The sequence below is a fragment of the Bombina bombina genome, chromosome 1 (genome assembly GCF_027579735.1).
Source record: "Bombina bombina isolate aBomBom1 chromosome 1, aBomBom1.pri, whole genome shotgun sequence".
Lineage (NCBI taxonomy): Eukaryota > Metazoa > Chordata > Amphibia > Anura > Bombinatoridae > Bombina > Bombina bombina.
The window spans coordinates 611,504,219-611,532,203 of record NC_069499.1 but is presented as its reverse complement, the minus strand read 5'-3'; the positions used below and the strand labels follow the sequence as shown (position 1 = coordinate 611,532,203).

At 35.7% G+C, this 27,985-nt stretch overlaps 1 protein-coding gene and 1 long non-coding RNA gene across 2 annotated transcripts in view; one reads left to right on the top strand and one right to left on the bottom strand.

Moving 5' to 3' along the window:
- Nucleotides 1-9,881, bottom strand: part of LOC128639039 (uncharacterized) — a 58,103-nt gene extending 48,222 nt beyond the window's left edge. Inside the window, exon 1 of the long non-coding RNA XR_008399137.1 lies at nucleotides 9,835-9,881. This is a non-coding gene — a long non-coding RNA (uncharacterized LOC128639039). The remainder of the gene's footprint in view (nucleotides 1-9,834) is intronic.
- Nucleotides 9,882-9,903: 22 nt separating this feature from the next.
- Nucleotides 9,904-21,285, top strand: LOC128639033 (gastrula zinc finger protein XlCGF8.2DB-like). Its single transcript, XM_053691176.1, has 2 exons — nucleotides 9,904-10,093; nucleotides 18,745-21,285. The coding sequence occupies exon 2, from the start codon at nucleotides 18,795-18,797 to the stop codon at nucleotides 19,950-19,952; it is 1,158 nt and encodes a 385-aa protein (XP_053547151.1). The 5' UTR covers nucleotides 9,904-10,093; nucleotides 18,745-18,794; the 3' UTR covers nucleotides 19,953-21,285.
- The last annotated feature ends 6,700 nt before the right edge of the window (nucleotides 21,286-27,985 follow it).

Sequence of the window (27,985 nt, the reverse complement as noted above, 5' to 3'; positions counted from 1 at the left end):
CCCCTTAGGAAGTATTTTTTCTTTATTTTTTCGTCACTGGTGCACATGGACAAATTTTTTCACACTCACTCAAAGACTCCCTCGCCAACGATGGCGGCAAGGCAAAGAGATAGAAGAGCTAAAAACATCACAGACGCCCTGCTTGAGCCTCAAATCCCGGCCATACTACCTCCACCATCTGATACTTTTAACATGCAAATTTTGGTCACTAAAATCTCAGAGGCCTTGACACCTAATTTTGACACACTTAAGACTGAGATCAAGCAAGATCTCACATTACTGTCACAAGAAGTTAGGCAATTTGCTAATAGAATCAACAAAGTTGAACAGAGGGTTTCAGATCTGGAAGATCTGACCACACTACATAGTGCCAACTTAGAAGCAGCCTACTTATCTATCACTACAATGCAGGCCAAATTAGAAGACCTTGAGAATCGTGCCCGTAGGAACAATATACGGATAATTGGAATTCCTGAGGATGGGACCTACGAGAACTTAAATGTGTTTGTCTCAGAAACACTGCCGCAACTTCTTAAAATGCCACCTAACTATCCTAAAATCATAGTTGAAAGAGCGCACAGGTTAGGCAAACCCTGGACAGATAACAAAGGGAACCACAGGCCTAGACCTGTGATTGCGAAGCTTTTGAATTTCCAAGACAAAGTCACACTGTTGCAATTTTTCCGCAAGAATCAACCCATACTGATAGGGGAACTTAAAATCCTCCTCTTCCAGGATTTCTCTTTTGAGACAACCTCCAAGAGAAGATTACTAGCCCCAATCTGCTCCAAATTAATTCAACAAGGCCACCAAGCCACCATTATCTATCCAGCAAAATTGAAAATTATAGATGGTGTAAACACCCGTGTTTTTAATTCCATCTTAGAGGTTGAACAATATTTAAAAGAATCTAATCTGTTAGACAATCGCCAGGTCAAAAATAGGCCATTAGTATCTCTTTATCTTTTCTTTCTTATCTTTTGCAATTTCTCTTTTTTCTTTTTTTACATGGAATATGTTAGCCAGGATGCTGTGATTGGGGGGGGGGACTTGGAAAATTCCTATTCTTCTTCCTTGCCTTTTTTTTTCTTTTTTTTCTCCCTTCCCCCTCTTCCTCCCCTCTCCCACCCTGTGGGACACCACTCTCTTCCGCTTAGATGGCAAACCTTAAAGTAGTGTCTTGGAATGTGGGCGGGATCTCCACCCCATCAAAAGAAAATCTATCCTCACGCACCTGAGAAAACTAAGTACTAACATAGCATTTATACAAGAGACTCACCTGACCCCAGAAGAGTCTCTAAAACGTAAGGCTACATGGGTGAAAGAATTTTTTTTCTCCTCAGGTGTGGGAAGAAAAAGAGGGGTGGCCATTTTGATAGAGAAAAAAATAAATTCAGAGGTTATTTACAGTGAAGCAGATACGCAGGGCAGATTTGTGCTAATAAAGATAAAAACTGGCAAAGAGATGTATACCTTATGTAATGTCTACGCCCCCAATAAGCTTGATCCAGCTTTCTGGTCCAAAATACAGGCTAAGATTCTTTCTGTTCAAGAGGGTCATCTGGTTCTTGGTGGAGATTTTAATATGGCTCCTAACTGCCCATTGGACAGATTTAGACTTATGACAAAATCAACTAAGCAAAAAAGAGATAACTTAGAAGCCAAACTATTGAAATCAATTATGCAGAATTTGGCAATTAAGGATATATGGATACTTCAGAATCCCGATGCTAGGGACTTCACCTGTTTATCTAGGGCTCACAAGACAATGTCCAGGATCAATCTACTCCTCATTAATGATAACGTGTCTAGGTCAGAAGTGAAGACAGGTATCCTTCCCATCTTCCTCTCAGATCATGGTCCAATCTACGTAGAGTTCCAATTGAACCAGCTCAAAAACAGAGCAATACGCTTTATCTTTCCCTCATTTCTCGCATCAGACTTGAAATTCAAGAATTGGCTTAAACTCAAGTTTGCTGAATATGTCCATCATAATCAATATCATATAGAATCACCTCTGGTTTTCTGGGAGGCCGCAAAGGCTGTTCTTAGGGGTGAAATAATAGCCTATAGTGCTATGAGACTGAGGAAAATAAGATTAAGAGAAAAGGAAATCACTAATTCAGTAATTAACTCTTACAACTCCTACCTTTTGGAAAACTCTCCAAGAAACTGGGCGAAATACATCAGAGCTAAGAATGCTAGGGACACCTTTGCAGTCTTCCAGGAAACACAGAGAGACTTAATACTTCAAGCTATACTATACAGATTCGGGAATAAATCTGGCAAACTTCTTGCCAATCTGGTTAAAAAAGAGAAAAAATCATCTTTTATTGAGCATATACAACAGGATGGCGCTTCTCTAGAAAAACCTGAAGAGATTGCACAAGCATTTGTCAGTTATTATCAGGATCTTTATTCCTATAGAAGCTTGAATCTTCTACAGGAAAGGCAATTTTGGAATGAAATTTCCTACCCTAAAATCTCAGCTGACCTGTTTGAAACGCTTAATGTCCCAATACTAGAGACTGAGATCACAAAGGTCATTTCAGATCTCCCTCCCAACTAATCACCAGGCCCAGACTGCATGCCGAATGAATTCTTTAAAATTATGAACACTGAGATAGCGCCTTACCTCAACAACTTATATAATAGCATGTACTCTAAGGGAGAGCCAGTAGCTACTTCCTTCTCTGCCTCTAATACAATTTTAATCTTGAAAGGTGGGAAGGATCCCTCACTAAAGGAATCTTATAGACCGATAGCCCTCTTAAATGTGGACTACAAAATTCTCTGTTCCATTCTCACCAGGCGCTTACAGCTATCATTGGCCAATATTATCCATCCAGATCAGGCTGGATTTTTATTTAGTAGAAATTCCTCTGCAAAAATCAGAGAGGCCCTGGTCACAACAGAATATTTTAAGGTGATGTCGGGGAGCCGGGGGGAGGAGGGCGCACCTGACCTAGCTATTGTTTCAATAGATGCAGAAAAAGCCTTCGATTCAATCCACTTTGATCATCTTCTCACTTCATTAAATAAGTTTGGGTTTAAGGGAGAGTTCCCGAGATTTATTACCAATTTATACAAAGAACCATATACAAGATTGATTGTGAACAATATTATCTCCCTACAGATAACTCTTGGAAGAGGGACTCGACAGGGCTGCCCTCTCTCCCCCCTGCTCTTCGACGTCTCAATAGAGCCCCTGGCGATCATGGTCAGACATCATCTCCCAGGAATCAAAATAGGTAATCAGATTATAAAAATAGCTCTCTATGCGGACGATGTTTTATTATATCTATCTGACATTCAAACCAGTATACCAAAATTTTTGGACATCGCCGCTAGGTTTGGATCCTTTTCAGGCTACAAGATTAATCAAGCAAAATCAGAATTACTATGGCTCATAAAAAATAATAACTCTCCCGTTAATATTCCTTTTAGCCTAGCAACAAACTCTTTTAAATATTTAGGAATTTTTATTTCCTCTAACCCTGCAGAGTTGTATGATCTCAACATCACTCCAATCTTAAAAAGCATAAGGGAGAAACTGAAGAATTGGCAGGGCCTTCCAATATCCATCTCTGGTCGGATAGCTCTATTTAAAATGGTATTATTACCAAAACTTCTTTATGTACTTCAGAACACCCCATTAATTATATTGGAAAGGGATATTCGCTTACTTAACAGTGCACTCAGTAAATTTATTTGGCAAGAGAAGAGACCAAGGATATCTTTAAAGAAACTATCTCTCTCGAAAGAGTATGGAGGTCTTGCCTTGCCCAACATTCGCTTCTATAATTATGCCTTCCTTGTGCGAATAGTCGCCGACTGGATTTTTCGTAGCAATTATGTAACAAATAGTCTACTAGAGGAAACTATATCCTATCCGTACATTCCTTCAGCATTAATCCACTGCCCGCCTAAAGAATTACCAAGAGAAATTAAATTGTTTAAAACTTTTATGAGTCCACTGAAGGCCTGGTGGAAAGTGGGGGAACTCTTATCTTTAAAATGCAAAGTCTCGCAATTTTTGCCACTCCTGGGCAACTCGAAATTCCCAATAGGGCTAAGCTCGCCACTTTTTAAGACCTGGCATAATCAGGGTCTGGACAGGGTGATACATCTGATTGATAAAGAGAAAAAATGTGTCAAGTCTTTTGAAGCAAACATTTCGTCATAGGGCTTATGAAAGAAACAGGTTGGACTTGGTCCTTGGGCAAACTGGAAAGTTGGTTAAAACTCTTCGAAAATGGTCAGAGGTCAATCTCCTTATGTTATCAACTGACTAATTCCAGTAAAGGGAACTCGGAGCTAGAGAAAATTACTCTACTATGGAACCAGATGATCCCTCACTCCAATATTGACACTGAATTTGTCCAATTATCAATTCAGAAAGTGGCTCAGGCCACCTTGTCAGCTACCTGGCGAGAGTCGCATATCAGATTAATACATAACTCTTATTTTACCCCCCAAAAAGGTAGTAAAATCCGCAACCATGGCTTCAATCACTGCCCAAAATGTTCATTGCCGGCAGCAGATTTAATGCACATGGTCTGGGAATGCCCTAAAATAAGACATTTTTGGTGGAAGCTAGAGTTTTGGCTCACTAAAACACTTAAAATCTCTTTATCAGCTATAACACAGTCACAAATTATATTTGGGCTACCGAATCATAATGCACATCAAATAAATGATAAGTTAATTCTTCTGTCCATATTGGCATCTAGATACCTTAGTTTTAAAAACTGGAAGCTAAAGACACCACCATCTATCCCAGAGATTAAAAACTGTTTAAAGAAACAATGTTTGTTAGAACAAAGAGACACTAATTTAGACAACGAAGAGGATATCAGACAATTTTTTAACAAATGGTCAGTATTTATCAAATCTCTGCCGGACATGGAGATAAATGATCTAATTTTCCCGTTTAGAAACTCTGAATTGATACTCCTAGGAGCCTGGTAATAACTTTACTAGAGAGTACTGACCCATTAGGCTGCCCCAGGCGTACACTCTGCGAGGTCCTGTTAAATATAGTCCCCCGGGTGGATGAGGGGAGTGAACTGGGTGGGAAGGGGAATTCTCCTTGCCTTTCTCCCTTTTTTTTTTTTTTTCTTTTCTCTCCTTTCTTTTCTTCCTTGTCGGGTTGTTTTGTGGGGGTTGGGTGGGGTTTATAGATAGAATTAAAATTCAGCTAAAGAACTTGAAAGTAATGAGCTAGAAGAGCTAGGGCTTAATCTAAGCTAATATTATTTTCCTTTTTTTAAGACATGTTGAATCTAATTTATATCATTAAAGGGACACTGTACCCAAATTTTATCTTTTGTAATTCAGAAAAAGCATGCAATTTTAAGCAACTTTCTAATTTACTCCTATTATCAATTTTTCTTCGTTCTCTTGCTATCATTATTTGAAAAAGAAGGCATCTAAGCTTTTTTTTTGTTTCAGTACTCTGGACAGCACTTTTTTATTGGTGGATGAATGTATCCACCAATCAGCAAGGACAACCCAGGTTGTTCACCAAAAATGGGCCGGCATCTAAACTTACATTCTTGCATTTCAAATAAAGATACCAAGAGAATGAAGAAAATTTGATCATAGGAGTAAATTAGAAAGTTGCTTAAAATTTCATGCTCAATCTGAATCACGAAAGAAAAAATTTGGGTACAGTGTCCCTTTAAGACAGTCAAGATTGATTGTAGATTATTTCCTGTTAAATGTTTAAATCGCGTCTTGCATGGCGTAAACAAAATGTTGGAAGTTATTATGCTGAATAAATAAAAAAAAATAAAAAAAAAAAAATTACAAGATCTATCTGAATCATACATGTTTAAGTTTGCCTTTTTCACTGTAGCAAATGTGTTTCACATCTTGCATAGACTACTAATAGTAATCAGTGTAATGAAAGGGACATAGTAGTCAACTTTTTCTGTTGCTTAAAGGGACATGATACCTAAATGTTGAAACACTTGAAAGTAATGCAGCATAGCTGTAAAAAGTGAAGCATCTCTATGTAAAAAAGAAAGATATTTTACCTTAAAATGTCCTAAGTATTCACACCCCATTGTAAAGAACTTTAAGCAGCAAATCAGTATGCCTGTCCCGGGACTTGCGAGGGAGCGTGCACACTCATTTTATTTCCCTATTCAGTTTACTATGAAATCTCATGAGAGGTAAGTGAAATCTCATGAGATCACATATATAGAGTTCATGACCTCAGCACTGCTGATGCTGATTGGCTGCTGATCATTTCTTCCGGGGTTTTTTAACCTGCAGCTGGGCAGTAATTGAAAGATTACTTTTTACACAGCACTTACTCTGGTGAGCTGAGGAAATTGTGAGGTAAAATATCTTGCTTTTTTATATAGCTATAGAAACGAAAATACGAGACATATCAACTAGATATTTACCAGATATGTTCCATAGGTACAGTAGCATATTCTGAAAGTGAGATTACGTCAGATTATAGCTGTTTTCTATGGAATGACAAGGGTGAATGACAAAATGGAATGCACATAGACTGTAATAGTATTACATTTAAAAGTGCTATAGCAACAAAAATATGAGACATATCAAATAGATATTTACCAGATATGTTCCCCAGGTACAGTAGCATATTCTGAAAGTGAACAGTTTACAGACGGCAGCACCTTCCAAGAGATAAAATGTGTTTATTTCATCATACCAGGATTACAAAAAATGTGACATTTCGGGTGTATAACCCTTAATCATACATAGCTACAAACTAACAAGTGCACTCTTATATAGGCCCACCTACACTCAGGTGTCCAATAAACACCAAAGTACAACACCACCTAGTGTTTAATCTTGCTACAAAGATATAAATCCCAAAAATTTGTAACATTTAAAGTACATAGTGCAGATCAAACGTTAAAAACAATATACAAATATCATAGCAAATGTATATATAGATATGTTAATATACACTGTAATAGTACTGTAAATTATTTGCCAGCATACTGAACAAATGCTCCTATGACCTGATGGTACTTACCGTAGAATGAGATCTCTAAGCAGAAAACGGAGGTTGCCAGGTTGAGAGAGGAGCTGCACAAATCTATGACCGCTGATACATACAGTATCCTGGTGAAAAATGTTGAGGAGGGGGAAGCTGAATACCGCAAAGTCTTGGAAAGTTGGAAAAGAGTTAAATTCCAGAAAGATGCCAAGGATTATGAGACCAGATTGGTTTATAGATGGTCATGTGACCAGGAGTTGGGTCACAGCCCCAAAACTGGAGAGGCACGTAACAGATGGCGTCCAAGATACAAGCAGCAGGGTGAGAACGCAGCGGGAGTGAAACAGATTCCTCTGTTGGCTTTTTAACCAAAGACTCGGAAGGAGAGGCCATCGGGGGGGCCACAAACACAAGAGTCACAAGGAATGCGGTGCCCAGGTTTCAATCGACCCGGAGAGCCTCAAGGAGACCAGGCCGGGGCCAAAGATACTAAAGGGAGGTAAAGAGAACTTTATTGACTGTGTTCCAACTGAAGGGGTTAACCCGGATGATGGACTGCTAACTAATGATTAACATATCGGACTGCATACTTCCTGAGGATCACAAATCAGCCCTTAACAGGGGTTTGTCATATAGCCCCATACAAAATCTTGATTTTGTTTAGGTTGGAGCAAGATCTCTTCAGATTTTTTAGGTCTATAAAATTGAAAAGCTTCTTTTCCATTAAAAGCGCTCAAAGTGAGAGTGGTAGAGATGACACTAAACTAAAAATCTCGGTTTAAGAAATAAAAGTAAGTTTACACCAGGCAATGTTAATCATAGTGTGAACATGTATATAGGAGTTGGTCAGAAGGGATTTAGATAAAATCCATAAAAAACTCACAAGAGAACATCATGCCTGTAACATTTCAAAGACAGAGAGGTAGGCATTGCAGTCCTTGAAGGACAATAAGGATTTGATAATTGAAACTGCTGATAAGGGCGGGGCCATAACAATTATGAATAAATGTATGTATATTGCTGAAATTAAGAACCAACTGTCCCAAAGGGAGGTATACAAGGAGCTAACGTGTAATCCCACATTCCTGATACAAAAAGAGATTGCCTCTGTGATTAATATGGCTCTGCATATGGGCTTAATATCTAAAGATGTTTCTGATTTTCTGATCGTGGAACACCCACGTATCCCAGTTTTTACACTCTGCCGAAGGTGCATAAGCAACTTGACAATCCACCAGGTAGGCCAATTGTGGCCGGTATAGATTCAGTATTTTCAAAAATAGAGGGGTTTTTTTTATAAAGTGTTGCAACTGCTTGTGCACCTTGGCAATTAATATATTAAAAACACTGGGGACTTTTTGGAAAAAATCAGAAATTTAAATCTTAGTGATAAATGTATACTCTTTAATTTGGACGTTAGCAGCCTGTATACTGCAATAAAACATGAGATTGGGATTGCAGAAGTTATGAAGATACTCTGGGCTAATGATGAATACTCTAAGGCACAAAATATGTTTTTTGAAAAGTTATTAAGGCACAGCATAACAGAGGATACAGCTAATCCTTTGTTATGCTGTGCCTTTTTTCGTTTTTAATCTGATGAAATAAATGGAACTTTTTACATTTTAAAACCTTCTCCCCTTGCTTATTCCGGTGAGATCGCAACTGCTTTTGGTGCATTTTGTCGTTCCATAGAAAGCAGCTATAATCTGACGTAATCTCACTTTCAGAATATGCTACTGTACCTATGGAACATATCTGGTAAATATCTATTTGATATGTCTGATATTTTAGTTTCTATAGCACTTTTAAATGTAATCCCATTATAGTCTATGGGCATTCCATCTTGTCATTCCCCCTTGTCATTCCATAGAAAGCAGCTATAATCTGATGTAATCTCACTTTCAGAATATGCTACAGTACCTGGGGAACATATCTGGTAAATATCTACTTGATATGTCTGGTATTTATTTTTGCTGTAGCACTTTTAAATGTAATCCCATTATAGTTTATGGGCATTCCATCTTGTCATTCCCCCTTGTCATTCCATAGAAAGCAGCTATAATCTGATGTAATCTCACTTTCAGAATATGCTACAGTACCTGGGGAACATATCTGGTAAATATCTACTTGATATGTCTGGTATTTATTTTTGCTGTAGCACTTTTAAATGTAATCCCATTATAGTCTATGGGCATTCAATTTTGTTATTCACCCTTGTCTCATTCCATAGAAGGCAACTATAATCTGACATAATATCACTTTCATAATATGATACTGTACCTGGGGAACATATCTGTTTAATATCTATTTTATATGTCTCGTATTTTTGTTGCTCTAACACATTTAAATGTAATCCCATTATAGTCTATGGGCATTCCATTTTGTCATTCACCCTTGTCATTCCATAGAAAGCAGCTATAATCTGACATAATCTGACTTTCAGAATATGCTACTGTACCTGGGGAACATATCTGGTAAATATCTATCTGATATGTCTCATAGTTTTGTTGTTCCAACACTTTTAATTTTACATCCCATTATAGTCTATGGGCATTTCATTTTGTCATTCACCCTTGTCATTCCTTTTAGTACATCCCAACATACATTTTAACAAAGCACAAACTATACACACAAATACGCAGTGTCCACATTCAACATACAATGCAGACACACGAAACCTACAATGTTCAAATGTGCATACCCAGAGCACATATTAAAGCAGTAAATACACTTATACTGTCTAAAGTGCATATGTATATGCACCAAAACATACAAATATATTAGATTTGCCAGTACACACACTCCGCGTTATACTCATACATAACATGCTCAAACAAATACTGTACTTGCTAAGCAGTGCTCCTCTGTTCTATATACAATAGAGATATATCAGCTGCACGGAGGGTTAACCAGGTTTTGCTAGTCCGACCTCTGATTTCTTAAGACACGAGCATGTTGGGAAATGTAGTTTTGTAGAGCCCTGCAGAACTGAATATGGGGTATAACCAGACTTCTAGTTCCAGCATGCCACAGCAGATGTCTGTCACTGGCTGTCTACATTCTCCAGTTAGATTCCTGCTCACACAAAGGGCCCTTGTGTTGCAGGTAGGAGGTGAACTGGGATTGGAATATGTATATGTATGTATATGTGTGTACTATAACACTACACTATATGTTGGTGACTGGATGCATGTATTGTACAGGCATTTTGTATGGGTGTATATTGCATTGTTTGTAAATGTGTCATGTTAACATGTATGCTTATGCATATAAGAACAGTGCATATTTTCACTGTATGTTTGTATAATTTATACATTATAAAAGAGCATAGGATAATGAGATATTTTGTTTGAGTACCTATGTATTTGCAATTGTTTGCACAGTATGCAGTAAATTTATATATAAACAATGTTTACATTTTATGTTTGTAAGAAAAAGTGTGTGTGTGTAAAATATTTGCATTGCCAGAATTGTATTGTTTTATTTGTACATTTGTATATTTCATTGATTACATTAAAGTTGCAGACATAAAGTGTAACATTCATAGGATGTGTGTATACAAGATAAAAGTGTGCATATACAGTAGCTCAATATATTGTAGGCATACAGTGGGGAAGTTAAAGATAAACTAGAGTGTGTTAGGAGAAAACATAAGAAAATAGGGAGATTATAGGAGATATGAATGTAGAAAGTAGAAGGAGGGGCTGAAGAAGAAAAAAAGTGAAAGAATGAGAAGAGGGAAAACTAAAAAATGTATTCAATAGCAAGAAATGTGAAGAAACATTTAACTAAAAATTTAATTTCCCATAAAATGTTTAATCCCCTGCAGAATAAAAATGTAATGTACCTTTGTTATTTATTTTGCCTGTTTTTCATGTAATTTAACTCTGAAATAGTTTTTCTCTCTGTTTTTTTTCCTGCTAATCTCCCCAATAAGTTGGAATTTAATATGGAGGATCCAGAACTCTGACCATATAATATTCTACATAGTGATTGCTTTATTAATACAACTCATGTATCTTTTTTACTAATTAGTCACAGCAAAGGAGATTACATAAATATACTCAAAAGCAGCTAAAAACAGTGTATATTTTGATAAGAAACTAGTTTTAAATGTTTTAATAATTTATGCTCAGGAGTATTCATGTGACTTGAGCACTATATGGCATTGGCAAATAATATTGTAGTACTCAATAATGTATACAACTGTTAAAAACATTGCAAACCACAACTTTTATGTTTCTCTAAAAGTCAGATGTATTATATATGCATAGCATATATCAACTGATAACTGTATTGCGAATAATTGTGTCTATAAAATCAAGTATTTAACACTTATTTTATCAGTATGATTCATAATGTTTGAAAATTAAGAGCAGTCCTGGCATTCGTGCCTTGACAGCCTTAAAGCCTGGGGGAATTATTGCTCATAACAATATGTATACTCAAACTATGCCATATGTTGAACTTAAAGGGACAGTATACACCGTTTTCCTTTAACTGCATGTAATAGATACTACTATAAAGAATAATATGCCCAGATACTGATCTAAAAATCCAGTATAAAACTGTTTAAGAACTTACTTAGAAGCTTTCAGTTTAGCTCTGTTAAAAAGATTAGCTGGAACGCCCACTGAAAAACAGACACTTCCCGCTCCCCCTTCCTCCGCATATGAAAAGACTCTTTACACAAATAGGAGCAAGCTGGAGCACGTATACAGTACATCAGTATTCTCCTAAACCTTGTCTTGGCTTGGTTAGGAGTCTGAAAATCAGTGCAGCAATGTTATTTAAAAATAAGCAAAACTATATATATATAAAAGCTGTATAGGCTATATAAATGGATCATCTACAAAACATTTATGCAAAGAAAAATCTAGTGTATAATGTCCCTTTAAGGAACCTTCTACTTCACATATGAAGCCACTCACTGACCTCTTAATGAATATATTATATAAACAGTATCAGAGGGTATATCAGAGAAAAAAATAAATGGACCCTTGTGGGTCCTAAACAGAAATAAAACCTTTATATAAAACATTAACAAGGAAAGCTTTTCTAGAAGAACAAAGGTTGAAGATTCTGCAGCAAAGCAATCTATAATTCTGACACAAAAATCATTCAAAGTGGCTGACTAAAAAAACTAAAGTTTGCAGAATTAAGACACATGTACTCAAGCAGCACTAGCTATAGCTGCTCAATAGATAGAGCCAATCCGGCTAAAAAGCTTTATTCAAAGCAGACTCCGCTCACCTTTCTCTATTAAGCACACTCGGCAGGAATTAAAAAAACAACAATATTGGTGTTGTCTGGAATTTACATCATTTTGCTCCCACTTTTATAAGCAGAAAGAGGAAAAAATAATTTGGTTCTGGTTTTGACCATTTCACAGTGAGATCAGTGAAGGAAAAAGCTACTTCTATTAGAAGAATATCACCAGGTAAGAAATAAGTGCATAGTAAATAGTACAGGGATGAATGAAGCTGAACATGAGACAGGAGGACATAGACTGTAGAGCAAAGTAAAGAAGACATTAAAGTGAATGTAAATTTTAATGAATGAGTGCCCGGGTTTTAAAAATACTATTAAAAACAGGGGCACTTTCATTCATTAAACTTTACATTGCAGCATTTTATTTTTTTAATAATGACCTTTTTCTTTAGGAAACCCAGACCGGCGATCCTCCACCCGCTTCTCATGCTGTACTTAGCATATCGATGACGAAACTGGCTTCCTCCAATCCTTGCGTGGTCTCACAAACTGGACACCTCGGGGGGGCTTGCAACAATTGGAGGAAGCCGGTTTCGTCATTGCTGTGCTCAATACAGAGGAGCTGCAGGCGGAGCAGCGCCGTTCTGGGTTTCCTAAAGATAAAGGTAAGTATTTAAAAACAAATGCTGCAATGTAGAGTTTAATGAATGAAAGGGCCCCTGTTTTTAATAGTATATTTTAAAACCGGGCACTCATTCATTTAACTTTACATTCACTTTAAGTGACTGGGAATAAGGAGAAAATGAGACTAGAACAGTGTTACTTTTTGTAGCAAGTGCCCCTACAGGGATACATTTATGCAGTAAGTACCCCAACTGCAACACATACATATTATTAGGTTAAAAAATACGAGTCAATGGATGCTGCATACCCCATACAAACTGGTATCACATATATTTTTCTATTTTCAGGAATTTATTTTAAAATTTTGTTTTACTGAAATTAATCTTTGGGAATATGTAAATACTAAAGCAATAAATAATAAGAACACAACTTATACAGAAAGCACACACACAACACACTTATAGAGGTTGCTCACAATACTATAGAACATGTTAATCTGTTTTTCTAAAGGACTGTGTTCAATCCCATAGTTATTTCATACAATGTCACTTAAATCAGAGAAAACAACAAAAAGTCTGGTGTTGACTACCCCTTTAATTTTAGCTTACATTTTAGCCAGGTAGTCAGAAAATCAGCCAGGTGGTGTGGCCATTAAAGGTACATGAACACCCAAATTTTTCTTTCATGATTCTGATAGAGCAAATAATTTAAAAAAAATCTCCTATTGACTTTTATTATCTAGTTTGCTTCTTTCTCTTAGTATTCTTTGATGAAGCAGCAGCAATGCATTACTGGGAGCTAGGTGAACACATTGTGTAAGCCAATGACAGTAGTATATATGTTCAACCACCAATCAGCAGCTACCTCCCAGTAGTGCACTGTTGCTCCTGAGCCTACCTATGTATGATTTAAAAAAAAAAAAAGGATACCAAGAAAACATAGCACATTTGATAGCAATAGTAAATTTAAAACATTTCAGCATGACTTGTTTTCCTTATCATATTTCACTGTGGCCCTGGGGGTCTCTGGACTGCTGGGTGAGAAAGATATATATGGACACAAACATCACTGCACTAGCAATACCATAAGCGCTGTTTTGTTTCAATGAACTCTGAGACATAAGTTTAAGCGTATTGCTGCCTTGGCCTCTTGGGATTATGGTGTATAAGCTATATTGAATGTTAACTATTAAGATGTGTTGGTCCATATATGCACAACAGGACAGGACATATTGATCCAAGTGGATTTACATACACAGTAAATAAGAGTTGTGCTAGATAAATGAGAGCTCTTTATAATTGATGGGAACTTTGTACAAGGCATTGGTCCGGATAAAATTAAATTATAGCAGTTACTCTAAGTGTTTCATTTGGACACTCTTTTTTCCCTACATCTAGGATGCCTAGCACTTTTTCACAGTACTATACCAATACTTTGCCTGGCACTTACAGTGTGACACACTTTATATATGTCTTTCAGTCCAGTCCTCAAATGCCACTTACCGGCCACACTCTAAGGATTTCCCTACCTGATATCTGGTAAGCCAGTCACAGTGAGTCAGAAGCTGAACAATGAGAAAAATAAAGAATTGAAGCTCACCAATATGCCAAAAAGTGATTCACTTTATTGTAGAGACAGCAGGGTCCAAATACCACGACGTTTCGGGGCAGTATGCCCCTTAATCATGTGATAACAACCTATACAGGTACACCTGTTTAAATAGCTTACCTGGGTTTAACCCTTACAATCTTTCTAACAATACAATGATAGAGGAACAGCGCCATCTAGCGGCCCCCTAAGTGTACAATCTCCTAAAAAATAAAAACAAACAGCTATGAAGCCCTGATTACAGATTCAACTAATGTCAAAAAAAAATTTTAAATTAAAAATTTAACCTATCAAATTTTATCCACAATATAGTTATATATAACAGTTGAAAATGACAAAATGGATTTTTCTTTATGAACAAACACAATAGAAAAACAGATCAATAAAAAACTGACCAATCTATTTCTCTATTGAGCCCCTTCGGTTCCAAGGTGTCAAGGTGAAAAATCCAGAAGGACTCTCGTTGCTTGAGTAAAACTTCCCTGTTTCCACCCCTTCTAGGGACTCTCACCTGTTCAATCACCTGAAACCGAAGTTGGCTTATTTGATGGCCTGCTGCCAAAAAATGATATGCCACTGGGGCTGACACTTTACCACACCTGATGTTGCTCTTGTGCTCAGTTATTCTGTCACGCACCCTCCTAGTGGACTTGTCAATATAGGCCTTCCCACATGGACACTTGATCATATATATGACATAACTACTGTTGCAAGTGAAAAAATCCCTATAATAAAATTTGTGCCCACTATGTGGATGTGCAAAATAGGGACTTTTCACTATGCAACTGCAGTTACTGCACCTGAGACAAGGGAAACAACCAAGATTCTTTTTGGTAATGAACTGTTGGGATACAGATTTGACAGAACCAATGTCAGCACGTATTAGTGAATCCCTAAGGCTTTTACTTCGCTTGTAGGCTGGCATAGGGAACTTGTCAAACTCCTCAACATCCACATTACATCTTCTCAAGATGCCCCAATGTCTCTATGATTTTCAACACCTGATCACTCTGTCTAGAAAACTCAGATACAAATACCATCCTTTTTTGATTTTTATCTGATATTTTCTTAGATTTTAAAAGGGCATCACGATCCAACTTGGACACCATATCCATGGTGTCCATAATCAGATCATGCGGATAGCCACGTTCCAAAAATTTGCCACCCATCTCGGCCAACCTTATTGGAACCTTGGATTCTTCTGTGACAATCCGTTTGACCCTGAGTAATTGACTTTTGGGTAGTGACCTGATCAAGGAGGGATGATGAGCACTGTCATAAATCTGTAAATTATTCCTATCAGTTTCTTTCCTGAAAATATCAGTTTTAAAACTGAATCCATCCTTGATCACGGTCACATCCAAAAAATCAATAGAACTTTCACTGAAAGTCAGTGTAAATTTGATATTGTTGGTTGAATGGTTTAATTTAGGTACAAAGAGCTCAAGGGCCCCAACGTCGCCCAGCCAAACCCCAAAAATATCATCAATATCATTACCTATATTGGCGAGTCCACTAGGAGGGTGCGCGCCACACTGACGAAATAGGGCACTTTCAAAAACAAACTTCTCCTCAAAGAGATTCATAAAAATGTTGGCATAATTAAGAAAATGACAAGTGAAGAGGATTTAGCAGGGTCCCAAACATTTACCTATACAGAGTTTGAAGCCTCTAGAATTACAACTCTGGTTAAGGGCTGACGCAATTTTTTACATACAGCCCCTAAACAAGTTGCAAGTAACCAATATGAGAAATTCACTAAAAAACAACTGGCCTATGACCTGCATGCAACCACCCTAGCTGAATATCATCGGGTGCAGTTGCATAGTGAAAAGTCTCTATTTTGCACATCCACATAGTGGGCACAAATTTTATTATAGGGATTTTTTCACTTGCAACAGTAGTTATGTCATATATATGATCAAGTGTCCATGTGGGAAGGCCTATATTGGCGAGTCCAAATAAAGATAGCAAGAAAACAAAGAAAAATGGATAAAAGGAATAAATTAGAAAGTTGCTTAAAATTGCATGCTCTATCTGAATTATGAAAGAAAAAATTTGGGTTCAGTATCCCTTTAATCAAGACACGCATTCCATTATGTAGTTAATCCTGGCTGTACAAATGCAGCCGTTTCTACGTGTCTATAATAAGCTAAGAATCAGTAAATGCTGGGAAAGCAACACTAATGTTAACAGAGTATTGACCCAAACGAGGATTGCAACAGTGTAGCAGTATAGCGATATTGGTAACCGCTAACTTCTATGTGTCCAAACAGACTCCCAATGGCCACGCCTAACGATGCATTTCGTCACTAGTACGTGACTTTGTCAGGGCATAGGGCCGGCCCAGCAGTTATCTCCACTAGATATATTCTCAAGTTGCCATAGTAACTGCATTTGTTTATGGAAGTGTATACCGTATGGGGATTAAGGCATTTAATATGATCCGCACGGCGTATGTAGTGTCTTAACCACGGTCACGTTTGTAGCTTGGCCTATCTTTATAGCTTATCATATTTGTCCACAATACATTACGGGGATACTCAGTTTGGTAACAACTTTAATTGAGGAATATATTCCAAAATTGCAAACCTTATTTATTATAATAGTCTAAGGTCTAGTATAATGTGTATCATCTAGACTGTACCCCATATTAGGCAAGGCATATTTGTTTCGTCAAGCCATAATTACTTTAACAAGATATATTCAGAGTATCTAAACGGATACTAATATATAAGGATTTCAGTCGACCCCTATACCCTGGGGTACCTGTACCATAGGTTGAGAAGCAAGATACTAGAAGGAAGGGAAGGAATCACATCACATATAATAAATTATATGAATATTTGGTATAATTTTGAAAAACTGTCTTATTATTCACTGGATAATGTGACTGCACACTAATTGCAGAAAATTGATAAGAGATTTCATCCTTTTTATTTACGTTAAAATTTTTCTTCTTTATTAAAATCATTTTAATAAAGTTTTAGAATCGTATGCTTTATCATTCAGAGTATTCAGGAATAGCAAGACTTTCTCTTTTTTCCCATGTTGTACAAAACACTGAGCAACTAATGAGACCTTTTATCATTCATTTGTAGGAAGAGTGATTTTCCCCCCATATATGAATCTTCAAGTTGGCCTGTGCATACCTGCTGCAGGCAGAAACTTGTGTTAACAAAAATGAGAATTAAAGGGGAATGGTGCGTATTCTTGATAAACCTGAGACACGCACAAAATATTCTGTTTATGTTTAATTCACAATAGTAATGTGAGGGTTCAGTCTTCCTGTTCAAATCTTGCCAATCCGATGTGGAATCACATTAAGGATAAGGTCCAACCTTCTTAGTTGTTAGGTCAGTCATCCCTATATCGTGTTCAATATAATTGTTGATTGTCTTAGCAATTGGCTCCAGAACATGTCCATATGAATATGAATTTTATGTACCTGCCTTTTATGTACTTTCCTGGGCAGCTCAGTTATTTGGCATTTTCCAAATATATTACCTCAGCTGACTCCTTTTCAAAAGACATAAAATACACAGTACCTATTTAATGGGAACCCCACCCCACTGATTTTACTTACCACCTGGCTAATATTTACACCAATATTAAGCAAAATTCATCTAATTTTAAATGTTCATTTTTTTGCCCAAATTATCATTAGATGAATGTATCTTAAATTATGCAATTAATTTGTGCTTTATTACACTCCCCCACCTGGCTACTTCATGCCACCCAGTTTCCAAAATGTTATGTGGGGAACACTGTAAAATAAATGTTTGAAAAATAAAAATATTATGTTGGTTTTATGATAGTGACAACAATTGCATAGGTTTTTGCTGTAACAAAAGTCTTCTAGTGATTGTGAAACACATATGGCAAAGTTTATTAATTGAAATTCCATGTTTATATGAATCTATTAAATGTGTTATTAAATATTTTCTGCTCATTTTTATGTGATTGTTTCAGATGCCAAAATAACAATGGACTAACTATACATTTAAAAAAGACAAGTTTTTGAGTTTCCTCTCTTCCTCAGGTCTTGATACTGGGCAATATGATGGAATGTACAGATTATATCAAATAGATGGTTGAAAGGATACAAAGGGTTTACTGAGGTCTGAGTACAGGGAGAGGAGGGGATAACCCTTTCTTAACTACTACTTAATGCAATACTCTTGTTATTTTGGCATCTGAATCACTTGATTAACAGGGCCACTCCAATCAATTTGATTGTTTCAAAATGTGTTCATTTTTTCCCTAAAAAATCTGATATATATTCTAACTAGTATACCTGTATCTTTTTTTAGGTTGTGTAATGAAGGAGCACTAATTTGATAATCTGCTGTCACCCTGGATTATGGAAGATAATAATTCAGAAAGCCCTGAAGAAGGATATTTGGGGAATACAGATTTACATAGCAATGAATGGGGGGATACAGCAATTGATACATCTGAACAATCTGTGCAATATGAACAGGATAGTGCCACAATATTCCCTATGTATGATCCAGGAGAAAGTCTATGTAATACCAGCAGCACTGATTTGGACATTGAAACATTTCAAATAGAAGAGGGTGTGCCAACTTCAAGATATAAATGCAGTGATACCTTAACTAGTTGTGGAAAATCAGGGAGAAGAATGAAATACAAAACATGGTCAGGGCACAGGCAGTATTTATGTCTAGACTGTGGCAAATGTTTCACTCACAGTTCAACGCTAGCAACACATCAGAGAACTCACACAGGGGAGAAACCCTACATATGCTCTGACTGTGGAAAAAGCTTCACCAGGAGCTCTACTCTGGCTACTCACCAAAGGATCCACACTGGAGAGAGACCATATGGTTGCATTGAGTGTGGGAAGTGTTTTATTCAAAGCTCGCACCTTGTTTTACACCAGCGAATTCACACAGGACACAAACCGTATACATGTAAGGATTGTGGCAAGTCATTTAGTGATCGGTCACACTTTGTGATACACCAGAGAACTCACACAGGAGAAAAGCCCTATACTTGCACACAATGTGGAAAAAGCTTTAGCAGCAACTCAAATCTTGTAGCCCACCATAAACTTCACACTGAAAACACTGTATATATCTGTAACCAATGTGGGAAAAGTCTCAGTAACCGGCTAACGTATGCAAGCCATCAGAAAACACACTTGGCAGACAAACCTTTTGTTTGTGTAGAATGTGGTAAAGGCTTCACTCGTAAGTTACAACTGGTGCTACACAAGAGGATCCACACAGGAGAGAGGCCTTTTGCATGTAATGAATGTGGCAAAAGGTACACACGCAAATCCTATCTAATTATACACCAGAAAATTCACTCTGGAGATATTCTGTATGTCTGTAGTTCCTGTGGAGAGAGCTTTCCTGAACATTCCCACCTTAAAGCACATCAGAAGACTCACAGAGAAGAGGAGGAGATATCTAAATCCACTGTCACAGAAAAGGTTTCAGTGACAGGGCAATTATTCTTAGCTGATAAAAAGGCTAAAATAAAGCAAATCTGAAATTAATCTAATTTTATAGCAGACGTATAAAAAGAGTTGCTTGTGCAGTTTTACCTACTTTGCTGTAAATGTTTATCTGAAATAATGGTATATGAAGAAGAACAAGAACTATAATTAATATACAATAATAATGCAAGTTTACCTGCAAAGCTGATATCAGAGATGAACTAAATGGCTTTGTTAGAATCATTATGGTTCAGCTGTTTTGTCCGCAGGATGATAAACAGATGTCACTTTGCATAAATGCTGTGTAAACAGGAATGTTCATCAGGCCTAATACACTGTTTGATTGACACGTGCCCCACCCACTCAGAGGATGTACATTTTTTTTCTTTTCTCTTTGGTTATATTAATTTAAAGATTTTATTTGTTTTATCCAAGGGATTTTACAAATAACTGATCAACGTGAAATTTCCTTTACACAAAGTTTTTCTGTAAGTAGAATTGTTATGGATAAAAATAATTTAGTTCATTTTATTAAGATTAGTCTTCTCTATAGTAGAAAGCCTTTTTGGAGTTCAAGATAAAGAAGACTTGTTAAAAAAAAAAATCCACTCCTTATCTAAGTGGCTCTGGGGCTGTTAAAGTGCCAATGCATAAATGTATACAGCATGTCATCAAGCATTTACATGATTGCTTAGTGACTCCTGAGCATGGAGAGGTTAGTCCTTCCTCTTTCATTGATATGGTAGTCTAAACTCTCTAATGAAGTTGGAGAAAGGAGCAATCTAGTCATTTTAGCACTTAAAGGGACAGGTCACTTTTTATATATATTTTGTGATTAATGTGCACATATATGATATTAAATCAGTTTTAAACCATGGTACTGACACTTAAATACATTTCATGTTATTAGTTCCTCTTTATCACACTGTTGCTTTATGCAGTTAAATGTATTATTCATATATTATTATATACATAGATGGATATAGAATGCCACTTTTAGTATATATTGTTCATCTTATTCAGTATGTGTTTTTTTTGTTTGATGTTTACATTGATCAACCAAAAAATATAGTGACAAAAATAACATTTTTTTTCTTGGATTGGTAAAGTAAGAATCTGTATTTCCTTCTATATTAGATTGGCCAAAAACCCTGTTAACCAGTTTATAGTATAATTGCCGCTACATACTGCTACATACTGCTTTATGCGCACTTCATGCAAGATACTTGAGCTGGTCATACTGCAAATGATATACAACCGCATGCAAATATTAATATTTGATAAAGGGATCATATGAATTCAGTGTCTCTAATCTTACTGATTTCTTTGGTGTCAAAGTGCAGAACAAAATACAATAAATGAGGCACATGTCTAGATAAAAAGCTTATTCTTTGTCCTTCGTTAGAATGTCCACATTACGGAATGGGTATATGGCAAATCACAGTGGTGCCTATAAGTCAATCTCCTGTTATATGTCCGCAATATCAGGGTATATGTTGGTGTAAACAGCAAGAACCAATATCTCCCAAATGAGATCCACAAGATAGTAAGTGATACTCACAGGCTCCTCTTGCTTCAGGTTTCAGCTGTATTTGAAATTTACTGAACGTAGCTAGCTCGTCCACTTCAGATTTTACCTCAGAGTTCTCTAAGCGTCCACAGAGCCGATCATGTGATATGTGTTCTTGTGGTCTGATTGGTTACCAGCCGGCTGGAGGAATCTTTAAAAAACAAATTCTTCAGGTTATTTGTAATCCTTATGACGGTACACAGCTCACATACGATCAGCCACATAGGCTTTATCAAGATCTGATGCTGTGTTAATTGTGCTGTCTTTTATAAGGAAACGTCCAATTTTTATTGGTTATTCGTTCCGTGATGTCACAATTAGGATAATATCTGTCTTTTAAGATGGTATCGTTTTCTAAGGTGGATTCCCTTTCTTCTGTGATTTATGCCATTTTTGGTCTATAAAGTCACCTATTTGTTTATTAATCTTATTCATACCTTACAATAAAAAAAAATACCACTTCATATAAAAGGCAATGCCACTTCTAATTGTTAATCCTTGTGATAGATGTTTAGTCGATGCAACTATTATAAATATAAGAGAATAGTAATACAATCATTGAAAATATGATACAGTCATCGAAGGATACAGTGACATAGAAAATATTTTTTAGGAAATACAAAAGCCTCTGTAATTTGTCTAAAATAAGAGAATACATATAATAATAATAAATACAATGTGCAGAAGTGTATCTATAGCCATCAGGCTTTATAAGAGCCTACCTTATGAATGCTTGCATCGTAGCCATACTTTGCATTTTAGGCTCTAGTTTGGCCCCACTTAGCATTTCTCACATCTCATTTGCATTATTTACATATATACAGTATCATACTACATTTCAACATATGTAATTAAGCTTTATATCTTCTTTTTTATGACGGAATGTGGCTATTACTAAAGTCAAAAATCTGAGATTCTTCTTTTATAAAAAAATAGACTTAAATCAATCTCTGAATTAAGGCCCCCTGGTTGGATAGTTTTAAATTTGTATATTAGTTCAGCTTCTTTATATAATAGTTTTTCTTCAAAATGACCTCCTCTCCAATCCTGTCTCACTTTACAAACTGCCCAAACTTTAAAAGTCTGTCATATTATTTTTATGTACCTCACGAAAATGTTTATAAATATAGGTATCAAAGTTTCCATTCCTAATACAGTACTGGTGTTCTCTTATTCTCTCTCTGATGGTCCTGGTGGTCTCACCTAAATATTGCTTCTTACATGAACACTGTATCATATATATTAACCCTCTATCCTTGCACCTTATAGACGTTATGGATACGGCAACATACCTAACAGAAGCATATAGACTACTAGGAGATGAAATCGCATACACGATTCTTAAAAAGAACCCCACAGATAACTTCATGAAAGCACTTAAGATACTGTTAGAGGGGGCTAAGAATGCGGGAATACTCAACAATAAAGATTTAGACTACCTATCCCCTAAATATCCTGGAATCCCCATTTACCTTCCAAAAATCCACAAAGACATTAGGAACCCTCCAAGCAGACCCATAATTTCTGGAATAGAATCTATCACAGCGAATCTATCAGAATATGTAGACTAACTCTTACAAAAATATGGTAAAAATATGTTAAAGAACTTCCCTCTTGCCTTAAATATTCTACAAGTGTTATTAGGACATTACAAGAAATAAAATGGGATAAAGAGTGGCTACTGGTGTCATGTGACATAACCGCATTATATACTAATGTCTCGCATCTTTTAGGTATAAAAGCAATTAAACACTATCTGGATAAAGACGAGATAATGAGCCTAGAACAAAGAGACTTTATCATTAAAAGTGTAGATTTTATCTTGAACCACAATTACTTCTCCTTTGACAATAAATATTATATTCAGAAAAAAGGAACAGCAAAGGGGACTAGATTCTCTCATAGTTACGTAAAACTCCTTATGGGACTATGGGAAGGAGTATTCATTGCGAACTATGGGGGGGCTCTAGTCCTATACAAATGTTATATAGATGATATATTAATGATATGGAAAGGGGGACAGGACTCTTTAGAAGGATTTATAGAGACTATGAACAATTATGAGGTTGGTCTGAGTTTCACATGTAAATATGTTTTTTCTAGATTTAAAAATAATATTCGAAAATGAAGCAATATATACTAGGACATACTTTAACAATATAGATGCTAACAACTATATTCATGAAGACAGCTGCCATCTAAGAAGATGGAAGAATAATATACCAACAGGCCAAACATTAAAAATAAGAAAAAACTGCACCAGAATTACAGACTATGAAGATCAGGTAAAAATTATAGAGCAGAGATTTTCTGAAAGAGGATATGAAAATACCTTAATTGAAGAAGCAATGAACAGGGCAAGAAAGACTAATAGAGAGGACCTTATTAGACTTAAAAGTAAGAATATACAAAGACCAGAAGAGGACATTAATACCCCATTCTTTACCTCCTACAATAAGGATCATAAGATTGTTAATAAAATATTAAGGAAACATTGGCATTTAATTAAAGGAGACCCAATAATTGTCAATAAGATCAACCCATACCCCAGAGTGGTTTACAGAAAAGCATCCAATCTGAAAAAACATACTGGCCCGAGGGAATTTAAATACAAAAATACAAGGGACAAAAAAAACTGATAGATCAAGACCTGCATGGTAATAAGCTATGTGTTTTTTCCCCATGCTACTCTTGTAGGGCTTGCCAATATGGAACTTAATTGAAAGAGTTTAAAGTAACACAAACAGGTTAAAAAGTAGCAATTAAGGAAACTATAAGGTGCAAGGATAGAGGGTTAATAAAATATATATGATACAGTGTTCATGTAAGAAGCAACATTTAGGTAAGACTACCAAAGACCCTCAGAGAGAGAAAAAGAGAACACCAGTACTAAATTAGGAAAGGAAACTTTGATACCTATATTTATAAACATTTTCCTGAGGTACACAAAAAATATTATGACAGACTTAAAATTTTGGGCAGTTTGTAAAGTGAGACAGGATTGAAGAGGAGGTAATTTTGAAGAAAAACTATTATATAAAGAAGCTGAACTAATATACAAATTTAAAACTATCCAACCAGGGGGCCTTAATTCGGGAGATTGATGTAAGTCCATTTTTATAAAAGAAGAATCTCAGATTTTTTACTTTAGTAATAGCCACAGAAGATATAAAGCTTAATTACATATGTTGAAACGTAGTATGATATATATGTAAATAATCAAATGAGATGTGAGAAATGCTAAGTGGGGCCAAACTAGAGCCTAAAATGAAAATTATGGCTATGATGCATGCATTCATAAGATAGGCTCTTATAAAGACACACTTCAATATATTGACACACTTCTACACATTGTATTTATTAATATTATATGTATCTCTTAGTTTTTAGATATAATAGAGGCTTTTGTATTTCCTAAAAAAATCTTTTCTATGTCCCGGTATCCTTCGGTAACTATCCTATTTTAATTATTGTATTACTATTCTCTTATATTTATAATTGTTGCATCGACTAGACATCTATCACAAGGATTATCAATTAGAAGTGACAGTGGTATTTTTTGTATTGTAAGGTATGAATAAGATTAATAAACAAATAGGTGACTATACAACAAAAATGGCATAAATCACAGAAGAAAGGGAATCCACCTTAAAAAAACAATATAATCTTAAAAGACAGATATCATCCTAATTGTGACACGACAAAACAAATAACCAATAAAAATTGGAGTTTTCCTTATAAAAGACAGCACAATTAACACAGCATCAGATCTTTATAAAGTCTATATGGTGAAATGCGTTGATCTTATGTGAGCTGTGTACTGTCATAAGGATTACAAAGAACCTAAATAATTTGGTTTTTAAATATTCCTCCAGCCGGCTGGTGACCAATCAGACTTTAAGAACACACATAACGTGATCGACTCCGTGGAGGCTGGGAGAATGTAGAGGTAAAATCAGAAGTGGACGAGCTAGCTGTGATAACGGCTTGCTACATTCAGTAATTTCCAAATACAGCTGAAACCTGTAGCCAAAGGAGCCTGTGAGTATCACTTACTATCTTGTGGATCTCATTTGGGAGATATTGGTTCTTGCTGTTTACACCAACATATATTTGCCGAAAAGCACATAGATATGTGCCAAAAGAGATTGCTGTACCTTTTCTTTTTAATATTGAAAGTGCAAATACATGAATAGAAAAACATTTACATACTGTGACCTCATTCATCTTTATTATAACTACAGGCACAACACACACATACCTGATTGAAAATACTATTAACAGAAAGACTGATTCAATGAGGATACAGCAAAAGAAGTGTAAAACAGGCTAAATTCAAAGCCACTCATACAGAAAGAAATTAATTATTCCAAAAAGTGAGAACAAGAACAGAAGAACAGGCCCAAAGACTAATAACCCAATACAACCCAAAAATAAACCAAATAACAAAAATACTCAATGATAATTGGTATATACTAAAAATGACCAAATATTGTCAGAAATTGTAAGAGATAGAGTCAACATAGGCTACAAGAGACCACAGAATTTAAAACATTACCTTGTAACCAGTCATTACATACACACTCCAAGGAAAAATGACACACATCCAGGAATGCACCAATGTGGCACTTGTTAAATTTGTTTACAAGTTAAGAAAATAAAAAGTATCACAGAAAAAACAGGAAAACCACATTTACTTCATCAACATTACAACTGTAGATTATCAGGAGTGATAAATGTACTGTACTGTCCTTTTGACAAAATGTATGTTGGCATGACAAAAAGAGAAATAAGAACCCGAGTACTGGAGCACATGAGTAATATTAAAAATGTCACAATGTCATAATGTTGCAACTCAAATTCATTCACAGGTAGTATTACCCTTATTACAAAACAGATGATCTTCTCTCACACTCCCGACACATTAAATATTTTCACTCACTATTTTCACATAATTATTATTGTTTGTATTAATTATTTCACCATCACTTGAACATTCACCATCCCTTAACTTGTAATTTTTTCCTCTACTATACATTACCTCAACACTCAATGATGGGTTTAGAAAATCTTATAATGATTATTATGACAAGTTAAATATACACAGTTGATTGTAGACCTGACATATTAATTTATACAAACAATACAAAGGTTATATACAACATATTGTTTCATAGAGAATATAATCCTAAAAAATGGACAATAATAAAATAGCAAAAACATATATGTTAACAGTAAAAATAATTCCACTCTTGATTATGTTAAATATCAGAACAGAATAAGGTCATAAACAGACATGTATAGACAATCTGCAAAGAAAACTTAAAATATATTTTTACATATTCCATGCCAATGAGTCAATATGATGATATACACAACACCAATCAAAGGAAAAAAAGCAGGAGATATTCCTACATCCCGATTGGTTAATCCAATAGATGACATTATCTGTTAAAAACAGCGAGCCAGAACACTGACTGATATATAATGATCGTACTAATAAACACAATAAGAGACTGATACTGAACAATTAATAAGCTAAACGCTTATTTTATTATGATTCATTTTAATCTTGGGAGAACTATCAAAATATTAGATAAAACATATTTGGAAAGAAAATGCATAACTATATATTATATATTAATAATGGGCCAAATACATATTAGGAAAGGGAGAGAGGCAAGTGAATACTATACAATAACTATACTGCTGAACACAATAAGTTGCAGCAGTTAAGGTAGTAAAAATTACCTCCCTGGTTTACCATAAAAAGAGAGTAATTATCCCATGAATAGGTCCCTTGTTGTAGAAGCAAGGATTAGAATCCTGTAGTAAAAGTTACGCCCAAGTAAGTTATACTAGGTAATAAGTATGTTAAATAAGTACACTATGTCTCTAGACTTAACAGAGGTACAAATATAGAGTACTCTGGGACCTTTCTAACCATAAAATTAGAATAGACTGGAGTAATTATACCAATATTGACTGATATACTTATAATGTATGTAGTAGTTTACAAATAGAGACATATCTGGCAAGAGTTGGAGGCTTACTTATCACATGACGGAGATGACAATAATTAGGCTATGAGTCTAACATTCAGCTATAAATAGGCTTCAAAATAGAACATAACATGCAGCAGCTATAACTTACAGAGCCTCTAAACATATATATATATATATATATATATATATATATATATATATATATATATATATATATTTATATAAATTTATAAAAAAATCAAATAAACCAGTCTGATTTTAACACTATTGGAAGTAAAAGGACCCAACAGCATAAATAAATATCTTTGCAGCTATGAGGTGTAATAGAGCCTATGGGGCCGATTTATCAACACTAGTGTATCATGTCCGACATGTATCATGTCCTGCTGCTAGCAGGAGGTAACAACCGGATCGTATAGGATCGGGCGGACTGATGTCCGCAGCCTCAGTGGCAGCGGACCGGTTAAGGAGCAGTGGTCTTAAGATCACTGCTTCATAAGTGCTGTTTCCAG

What these genes read in the sequence shown, in the direction of transcription:
- LOC128639033 (XM_053691176.1), top strand. Translation starts at nt 18,795, where the DNA reads ATGGAAGATAATAATTCAGAAAGCCCTGAAGAAGGATATTTGGGGAAT.